The 10,559-nt window shown below is 52.7% G+C and overlaps 1 protein-coding gene across 6 annotated transcripts in view; it reads right to left on the reverse strand.

Moving 5' to 3' along the window:
* Positions 1 to 10,067, reverse strand: part of CSNK1D (casein kinase 1 delta) — a 38,079-nt gene extending 28,012 nt beyond the window's left edge. The window contains exons 1-3 of one of the 6 annotated variants that reach the window (XM_059908265.1): positions 9,730 to 10,067; positions 4,146 to 4,193; positions 3,257 to 3,367 (exon numbers count right to left, since the gene is read on the reverse strand). In XM_059908265.1, coding sequence (XP_059764248.1) covers positions 3,257 to 3,367; positions 4,146 to 4,193; positions 9,730 to 9,805 — 235 coding nt within the window. In that variant the 5' untranslated portion in view covers positions 9,806 to 10,067. The remainder of the gene's footprint in view (positions 1 to 3,256; positions 3,368 to 4,145; positions 4,194 to 9,729) is intronic. The other 5 variants (XM_059908266.1, XM_059908268.1, XM_059908267.1 and 2 more) reach the window with 5 other exon arrangements.
* Between the last annotated feature and the right edge of the window lie 492 nt (positions 10,068 to 10,559).

Below are 10,559 nucleotides of genomic sequence, written 5' to 3' on the forward strand. Positions count from 1 at the left end.
AGCACAGGCTCTAGGCGCCCGGGCTTCAGGAGTTGTGGCTCGTGGGCTCTGGAGCACAGGCTCGGTATTTGTGGCGCATGGGCTTAGTTGCTCCGCAGCACGTGGGATCTTCCCGGACCAGGGCTCGAACCTGTGTCCCCTGCACTGGCAGGCGGATTCTTAACCACTGCTCCACCAGGGAAGCCCTGGGGCACATTCTTGATCGTTGACCACCATGGAGGGCCACTGTGCAGGAGTGGCCTGGAAGCTACAATGCTCAAGTTCAAATCTGTGTCCTTTGGACACAGCCTCAGTTTCCTCATTTGTTACACGAGGCTGATGATACCTACTGCACATGACTGTGTGGCAGAGAACGTGCCCGCATGCTTAAAAACGCTCTTAACAATACCTGACACTAGCGTGTGTTTTTGTTTTTATTGAGTTAAAATTGGTATATAACATATTAGTTTCAAGTGTACGACACAATTCAATCTTTGTATACACTAATAAAAGGTGATCACCACAATAAGTCTGGTTATCAAATGTCACCATACAACTGAATCCCTTCACCCATTTCATCCACCCCCAAAACATGTTTTTGTTTTTAATACTAACCCCTCCCCTAGGGGACCTGAGTGACCCAGCTCAGCAGCTGTCTCTAGCCAGGCACTGCAAGGCCACCATCATGAGGCAGCATCCCGGGCAACCCTGTACTACGAGCTAGAGAGGGCAAGGCAGGCCCTGGGCTTCGAGCTTTCTCCTACGATGCCGTCAATATCAACCACCTGCAACGAAGCCCAGAACTTAACATAAGAAGAGCCACGATCAGAGATGCACCCACATGAGATGGATGCAGAAGGCTGGTCAACAGCAGAGCTATGAGGTTTCTGCGCAGAGCCGACCTCTATCTCCCCTGCCATCCCAGCTTTATCTTGGCTAGGACGAGCTCACAGAACAGTAGCAAGATGGTGCTCTCTGCTCTCCTGGAGAGAATCTGTTTTCTAAAAAAGAAATTTACACCTTGATAGTATTCACCAAGTGTGTATCTGAAACAGGAGTAAAACCTTACCTATGTGTGGGGAAGGGCCAGACAGGAGAAGATCTATTTCTGGAATCCCAGTGGGTTTCCAGGATCCTAGAGAAGGGGCATGGGAAGACCAGGAGAGCAAGTGATCCTTTACGTCCTAAACCAGGGGGTCAAAACAGGAAGTGACGGTGCACCCAGGGGCATTTAGTGGGGTCTGGAGACATTTCTGATCATCCTAACTTGGGGGCGGGGGGCTATGGGCACCTAGGATGCTGCTCCCTGTCCTCCACGCAGAAGACAGCTTCCACAACAAACGGCTATGCTTCTGAGGAGAGACCTTGTTCTAAACCAAATAAACTCCTTTCTGTTGAGTTTTTTTTTTTTTTGGCTGCGCCACAGGGCTTGCAGGATCTTAGTTCCCTGACCAGGGACTGAACCCATGCCCCTGGTAGTGAAAGCACAGAGTCCTAACCACTGGACTGCCAGGGAATTCCCTCTGTTGAGTCTTTTTAAAAAACTATTCATTCATTTATTTCTTTTTGGCTGCGTTGGGTCTTCGTTGCAGTGTGCGGGCTTTCTCTAGCTGCGGTGAGCAGGGGCTACTACTCTTCGTTGCAGTGCGCAGGCTTCTCGTTGTGGTGGCTTCTCTCGTTGTGGAGCACGGGCTCTAGGCACGCGGGCTTCAGTAGTTGTGGCACACGGGCTCAGTAGTTGTAGCTCGCGGTCTCTAGAGCACAGGCTCAGTAGTTGTGGCGCTCAGGCTTAGTTGCTCCGCGGCATGTGGGATCTTCCCAGACCAGGGGTCGAACCCGTGTCCCCTGCGTTGCCAGGCAGATTCTTAATCACTGAGCCACCAGGGAAGTCCCCCTCTGTTGAGTCTCAATCTACTACACCAGTTCCTCCCTGGGAGTCAGCTCTTCTTCCCTCCATCCCTGGGGGCCCAGCTTCCGAGTTCTCAGAGATGCTGCTCCTCAAACACACAAGCTTTTCAGTCAGAAGGTTGCATCCAACCCCCAGCACCAAGCTCCTCCCACCATGAAGGCCACAAACCAAGTCACCTCTTCCTACTCATCACCACCTTAAAAGCTGTGTAGACCATCCCTGATGCCTGAGAAGCCTGCTGAGGGCCGCCAGAGGACAGACACACTGGCAGGGTCCTCTGCCAATGTCTCCCTGGGCACAGGAGGGGCCAGAGAGTTTCCTCCCTATGTGCCACCTGAGAACCCACAGCCTGCTCTGGTCCCATAATGCCCAGGACAAGCGGCACTGGACACCCCCTTCTGCAGCCGTCTCATAGGACTGTTTGTGTTGCTTTAAGATATATCTGCTGCTAAAGAGACACCCTGTGCTACGTCAACTGAGATATGCTGGTTTCTGGTAGTAAGTAGCACAGATTAAACTGCTTTGTGAAGCAAAGATGTCAAGAAGTCACATCACCAGTCCTCCCTTTCCACCTGACCAAAGGACCAACACAGACTCTGAAGACAAGCTTTCTTTTGGCAAGGTGCCAAGAGCCTTCCCCACCGCCCCCCTCAACTATGAAAGTATCATGGGGGCTTCTGCTTCGAAGGGTATCCAAAAGGAAATAACACAGCTATTCTTCACACACGAAGCCCTGTCCCCAGAGAAAGCTCAAGACATTCAGGGCTGTGCCTGGGCTTCCTGAGCTCCTTGGGGAGCAGCACAGGCACACCCTTCAAAATGCTGTGGTGTCTTCAGGACTCTGAGACCCCCAATAAAACCCCCTCCTGCTCCATTAGCCAAACAATCTCAAAGTCCAGAGAATTCTAAAAGGTAGACTCTGAAATCAGGATGGGCACTCTGATATCAGGTACCCTCAGGCCCAAGGGGAGGTTTCACAGAATGGGGACAGTAACTGAACTAGAAGCGGTCTCACTCAGGAGAGTCTGCAGGGACCATCCCAAAGATGCGGGCATGACCAAGGCGGCACAGGAGGACCAGCAGCAAGCTCCAGGTCAGCATTCACACAAGTCTGCATTCAAAGACACCAGTACGTAATATGAAACTAAGGAAGGGAATATTTATGCAAAAAGCATAAAATGATGTTTCTTTTTGTCGAGTGAGGCCCTCTGCAGGCCTCTCAGACAGTATCTGAAGGAAGCCACAGGATGGGGTCAAGGGTATGAACGCTTCTGCCCTTTTTCCTAATTAACCAGACTGTGATTCATGACATCTGCATTCTCCCTCATCAAACACCACCTTGATTTTCTTAACAGGTAAAGACCATACCTCCTCCCTGCATCATTTTGTAGATTTTGCTCTCAATGTGGAGCTGAGGGTGTTTGGTTTTGACACATTCAAGCTTGATGGCAACTTCTTCTCCTGCAGCAATGTCCGTACCTTGGCAAAGAAAGAAAATCACAAACGTTAATCATTTGGTGTCTACCATCTCACCCAATGTTACAACACGCTGGAGAAACAATGAGTGCTATCTGAATCTTCCAAGGAGGACCAGGTGATGGATGCACTCCACTTTCTACTACAAGATGGTGTCAGTGGTAGATAAACCCCTGTGGGAAAATGGCCTTATTTTCACTTTTTAAAACAGGAATATTTGATACGTATAGAAAAGTCTTATTTGGTATTACATCACCCACTTCCATATGGCTCTACTCTGATCACCAGGCGACCAAAAGACAGGGTATGCAGTTCTCTCCATAGGACCCCCATCTGGTCTGAACCTTCTCATCCAGCCTGTTGGTCAGCCCTGTATTCACCCACCCAAAGCCAGACCGTGGGGAGTCCCAGGGCAACACATTCCGTGTGGGCCCAATTTCTCCATGCTGCCTTGACAGGTCTCGGGTATGTGTGAGCCTCTCTCCAGAGGGGTGGCTGGGTTTCCACTGAACTCCCACATGGCCTCAGCCCATCCCAGTCCATGTGGCCCAGGTACCAAGCCGCATACAGCAGGGCCCTTCTCAAGGGGAGTCGGTTCCCAAGACATGGCAGGAGCCATCACTCAGCCATCACAGGCCAGGCCAGGCCCAGGGAGGCCCAGCACACCTCTCCCCTCCCAGGGACCAGAACATACTGTGTGTCTCCTACGGACACTGGAACAGGACTGGGCTCTGTTTTCAAAGCCCTAATCACATCTATGCAACGTGTACTTGTCACTCACCTTTTGCTAGTTTTCTGCTAAAACCGCCAATACATCTGCTCACACCTCCTGGTTACAGATCGTGATTAAAGATTAGAGTTTTAACCTCAAGGTGCCGTCCTCTTCTTTACTACAATATGGACCTGCAAATGTGACAACCGCTATCCCTCCAGGCTTCACACACGAATGCTCCTGAGTTCCAATCTGACCCAAAGCTATGCTACAAGCCCTCCCTCAAGGAGCATTCACTGGAGAGAATGGGAAAAGCAGTCTTTAGAAAGCACATATCTAGCTCTCTCCCTGCTTTCCTCACCAGTTCCTTCTAAGTATAAAGCACTTTAATCCTTCCCAGTAGTATGGTTATTTGTGAAGGAATTAACACTGGCTCCAGCAGCCCAGAAAGAACCCAGACCCATCCTGCTGGGCAAAGCAATGTTGCCAGTCCCTGGCGACTCAGTTTCCCTCACCATTTGAGTTCAGCAGGGAGACCAGCAGTCTGTTTCATGAGGGAGTTGTGGGATGAATGGATTACTGGTTACAGAGAATGTTAAGACTCTCGGATAAAAGGCAGAGTAAGGTCAGCAAGCATTAGAACAATGATGACCTGCAGGAGAGCTGTCTGCTGATATTCATGAACCCAGTAACTGCCCAAGAAGGACAGAGAAACTTTCTCCTCCAGTCTGCTCAGACAGCTGCTTTAGATGCGGCTGCTTCTAGCGGGCCTGGATCCAAAACCGGTCACCAATGCTGGGGTTCCATGGGAATAACCACCATCTGATCACTGCCAGTGACCATTCTAAATTTAAGAACTCCATTTACCATTCCACAAAGACTCCTGGGCACTCAGAAGAAAGACAGGTAATACATTTTGTTCTTCCTCCCTGAGGCTGGGATAATCTATCTAGCTACAAGAGAAATTACTTCATTGTAAAACGTACTGTGCAAACGAAAAATGAACTCTGAGTTCCTGTGAGGACCTGGCACTCTGAACTGAACTCACCAGCCCATGAGGAACGGATGACTCACCTTACTAGTTACATCAACAACTCCCCCCACCCCAAAGCAGGAGCAGAGAAGCCTCTGATGATAGCACTCTTGCTCCTCTAACTATGTCAGCCCTGTCACCTTTGCCAGGAGGCAGGTTCTCAGTGACAACACAGTCTGGGCCCACACAGGCTACCTACTGAAGTAGCACCTTCAAGAAGGCTGAGAACACTTCTGGTTCCACTGTACTGTGGCTGGTAAAGCTAATATCTGAGTCACCCTGCAGCAATGACAGTCTTGGGGACAAATGACCGCAGGCAACTCTGGAACACAATATGAATTCCAGCCTCCCCCTGGATCACACCAGCAGATGGAGCCAGCCTCCCCCAGGATCACACCAGCAACAGAGCCAACATTCCCTAAGATCACACCAGCAACAGAGCCAACCTTCCCTAAGATCACACCAGCAACAGAGCCAACTTCCCCTAAGATCACACCAGCAACAGAGCCAACCTTCCCTAAGATCACACCAGCAAAGGAGGGCACTTCCCCCAGGGTGACACCAGCAACAGAGCCAACTTCCCCTAAGATCACACCTGGAAACACAGCCCACTTCTCCGAAGATCACACCAGCAACAGAGCCAACCTCCCCCAGGTTCACACTTGGAAACAGAGCCCACCTCCCCCAGGATCACACCTGGAAACAGAGCCCACTTCCCCCAGGATCACACCAGCAACAGAGCCAGCCTCCCCCAGGACCACACCTGGAAACAGAGCCCACTTCCCCCAGGATCACACCAGCAACAGAGCCAGCTTCCCCCAGGATCACACCTGGAAACAGAACCAGCCCTCTACAGCATCACAGTTGTGAAGGTTACCCTGAGTCTGCTGACTCAAAGAGGAGAGGCTGGGTTCTCTGCCAAACAGACTTGAGGGCAGCACACACGCAGGCTGCCTCCTCTGAGAGGTCTTCACCACTGGGTGAAGCAGCAGCGCTTCAAGTTCTGGGTATTCCATGGGAACCAAACATGAGACCACTGAGCAAAACTGAGGTGGTCCACCACTGTAGCCCTGCAGTCCTGTCCCACCTCCCCTGGCTGACAGCAGCCCCTGTGCTCTACTGGCAGTGCTGCTCCAAGTCTTGTCCTCAAACTGCCACCAGTCCACAAGGGGACAAACACAGGACAGCGAGGAAGCACCCAGGAGCCCTGACAGCAACATGACATTGCTGCAACATTTTAATCCTATTTTACAAAAGTGCTGATTTGCCACAGAATGGAAATTACAAAACCTGGTCCTTCACAACAGGTAACTTTTAGAAGTACTTCTAGATGGGGAACAAAAATCTGAAAGATACTATTGAACTCTGGGTTCCAGATTCAGAGCAAGTCAAAACCAAGTGGCACATCACGTTTACTCAGTGTCTGTTTATAGTGAGGTCTTTTATCACCCAACAACCTCAGCTCTTTTGTGCAGCTCTAGTGCCAGACAGGAGTTCCCCCTCACTAGACGAAGATGTTAGTCTATGTTTAGACACAGGCTAATGCCGGTCCTAGGAAAACAAAATTATGTCCCTCAAGTTGAGCAAAGGCAGATGATAAATGAACTTAACCCCAAGATTGACCCTGTCCTGGGACAAAAAGGTAACTCCCATTGATGACTGTCTTATCGACAAAGAAATAGGGAGAGGCCTCTGAACAGCAGGGCAAAGGGCACTCTCGCAGGGCAACCACTGACAAGGCAGCTGATGCGGTATCTAGAAACACTCAAGCCATCACCCTAAAGGACACAGGCACGTGACTACGAAAGCTGCGTACAGGCAACTGCTTTCCTCTCCTGGCCAGCCAGCCACCATTTTGGAACCCCTACTGTGTGCCAGACACCCTGCTAGGTGCCACTGAAGAGAATGAAAGTCAGCGAGGGGAAAAACATGAAAATCAAAAATATGAAGAGGTTACTAAGCTTTAGCTCCCCAAAAGCATTTGTGTATGTGATGAAGCCAAACCACACAGTCCACCTGGGTAACAGCTGGACAGATGAGGCCATCCTGATAAACTGACCGAGCAACAGGATCAAGTACAAATGCTAACAGCTGGCAGGAAGAAAACCTCCATTCTACCAAGCATGAATGGGGGGGCAGGGAGGAGGGTCCGAGGTACTGCCACCACCTATAGAAGACAAACATGGAACAAGAACAGAACTCCACGAGAACAGGGGGCTCACGCCGTTTGGGAAGGACTGGAATAACCTGCAGGGCATGCTGCCACGTGCTCATGTCAGCACAGCAGGCTGCTGGAAAGGGAGGCTAGCACTGGGCCTTCTTGGTCCATAAGGTACTCAGCAAGCTGAAGGACAGCTCTCTCTTCCCCCGGCTTCAAACGTCTGAAAGCACTAGAAAGTCCCCGGTGGAAATCCAAGACCCGAAACCCCACATTTAAACCAAGGTGAAGAAGGAGGAGTTAAGAGTGTTCTGACCTATAGCAAAATGACAGTAGTAGGAACAGACTTTAACTGCTGTCACACTAGAATACGTAGAACATAACGACTTTTAAGATGAGGACCGAATTCCTCAACTAATGACTAGTTGCCTAACAAATAGAAAAAAAACATGGTACAGAAGACTCAATCCATCCCATGGTCTTTGGATCGGTCATCTTTGACCCTTAACTTCAGTATATAGTGAGCTTCCTCTGACCCACCTTTCCAGTCATATCTCAATCTAACAAGACCACTTCACATTTCCTCAGTGGGGTAGCATGTAGCCTGAAGGGACCACCACATGGGCCAAGAGTCAACGCCGAATTGGTTGTACCCAACCCCACACAAGTAACTCTAAGTGTACTCCAGTGGGTGGGCCATGTGGGTACTCATAACTAGGGCGCAAGAGCCACAGTCTATCCATTTTAGGATAAACATGAAGGAGGAAACTGAGGACAGACCCCTCTGGGACCGGTCAGCTGGTGTCTGGCTGGATCAAGCACCACTGGTGTGCCCAGCACAAAGTGAGGCCCACAGGACACAGTTGTGAATAAGCTTTCAGGGTCTCCCACAAAACTCTCAACTTCTTTGTGAATGACTTGGTGACAACGTTCCACGATTTGATTGTCTGAACGCAGCTTCGGAAAGCAGAAAACCGTCTGGCAAGGTTTCAGACCACAGAACAAAAAGGTTCAAAATATCTACTTTTTCATATCTGTGTAAGGGTGGCTAATAGATTGGTTTTTCAGTACAGCTCCTAGATCCTAAGTTAAAACTTTTGCCAAAATCTATTGTTCTATAAATAAGGCAAACAGCTTGCATTTACCCAGCACTTTGCCTCCCAAAACACTGCTGAGAAGGCAACTGCTGACTACTGGACATAAATATTTAAATAGTAAAATGCAAGTATCTCTAAAGTGCGTTTTACTCAGCAGGGCAGTAAAACACATACTGATGTGACAGGATTACACTGTAGAGTAAGGGTATCAAAAGCAATTATTAACTACCCTAAGTGTGGAATCCTCTTACGCCGTTAGCCCAGGAGGTCGTGCATCCTCTCTAGGTAACAAGAGGCAAGGATGGGGCGTTGAGCACACACACTTGGGACCATCTGAAAGGCATAACCAGAAGCATTACTGACATACAAATCTATTCCTGACCGTCCCTGACAAGTACACCAGCCAAAGAGAAACACCAGAGCGGGCTGCGCAAGCAGAGCATGTTCACCCCCAAACTTGCACAATGACAGTCCCTCTGCACATGCATCGCGAGCTAGGCTGGATGTCCCCAAATGCGGGGGTAGGAGTAACTTACACACAATTTCTCTGAGAAACGCTTATATTTTTAAAACTTCCAACTTTAAGACTCAAGCCAACCTTTTATCACACACATGCATGTGCGCATTCTTTCACCGTAAATCTGAAACAATCCAGAACATTCTAATCCCATTTTTTCCCAGTCTACCTGGAAAATTTTCATAGCAAAAGGACACGCTCATGAGCAGAGCTTTGCCACTTTATTTGCCTCTAATTCTCCCAACACCCTAGCGCTAACTTTGTCCCGAATCACCTGAATGTCATTCTCGTTTAAGCCGAGGTACTTAGTACAGAACTTGAATGCGCAACATATTCTCAACGACCACTCTACTGGCCCCCAGACGACCCTGCGCGCCACCTGCGGTCCACGGCCCAGACCCCGGACCAGAGGGGCTGGTCAGCCGGGGCTGCATCGTCGCGAGGAGCGCCGAAGAAGCCTCGGCCAGCCCCGGACTCTACTCGTGCCCACCGCACGCGCGCAGGACGCGGGGGCCGCACTCGCCGACGGCCCTTTGTCTGCATGGAGGGACACCGGGAGCGGACACAAGGCGGGCGGGCCGAGCGGGTAGCGAGGGCCTAACCGAGGCTCCCAGCCGCTCCCCAAAGGCCGCGAGCGCACGCTGGTCAGGTGCCCTCGAGGGCGCGGGTCGGAAAGGCCCTAAGTTCCTGCCTGGGGAACTGGGAGGCCCGAACCGACGGGGACGCGGCTTACCGCCGCAGGCCGGAGGGGATGCCCGGGGCGGGGTCGCCGGGGAGGGGGCCGGAGCGGAACCGGGGCCGGGGGACGCCGGTTTGGGGCTGCCCATCCGCGGGGAAGGGCGCCTCACCGAGATAGATGTCTCCGAAGGAGCCGCTGCCGATCTTCCGGCCCAACCGGTACCTGTTCCCCACTCTGAGCTCCATGGCGGCGGCGGCGGCGGCGCGACCGGTTCACTCCTGCCCTCCCGGCCGCTTCCTGGGTCTGAGCTCGGGGAGGCGGCGCCGCTGCTGCCGCTACTGCGGGTCCGCCTGCCGGCTCCGCCCCCCTCACGGCCCCGCTTTCACCATCGCTTTCCGGCCGCCCCGCCGCTCCCAACGCCTCAATACGGGACGGATGGGACAGTGCGAGCGCCGCCGCCCCTGCTCCGGCCCCTGCCCACCCCGCCTGCCCTCTCCCCGCCGCGGATGGACTCGGATCTCCCGGGCCTAAACCCCCTTCAGCTGCCAGAAGGAGCCGCCGCCATCGCGCTGTGATGTCACTTCCCCTAGCAACCCGGTGGGGCGGGGCCGCGCTGACCGAGGGGCGGGGCCGCGGCTCCGGCAACTGGCCGGCGGCGGGACCTCACAGCTCTAGGGGCGGGGCTAGGGCGGGGCCGGGGCCTCGGAAGACAGGCTGGGGCGGGGCGGGGCCGAGCAAGGCAGGGCAGGGCAGGGCAGGGCAGGGCAGGGCGGGGCGGGGCGGGGCGGGGCGGGGCCCAGGCCCCCGCCCCCCGGCCCCCGGCCCCCGCCCCCCGGCCCAGCGTTTTGTTTCATCCTTGCGACCCTCGGACGTCCGGGCTAGGCCAGACCTCCTTCTCTCCTTGCCCCCTGTTCCTCGCAGCAGTCCCGGGCCGATAGCCTCCTGCCTGGCCCCCTTCCGCATGCAGGACCCACGTGCTCTCTCTCAGGGTCTTCGTGT

The sequence above is a fragment of the Balaenoptera ricei genome, chromosome 20, assembly GCF_028023285.1.
Source record: "Balaenoptera ricei isolate mBalRic1 chromosome 20, mBalRic1.hap2, whole genome shotgun sequence".
Taxonomy (NCBI): Eukaryota; Metazoa; Chordata; class Mammalia; order Artiodactyla; family Balaenopteridae; genus Balaenoptera; species Balaenoptera ricei.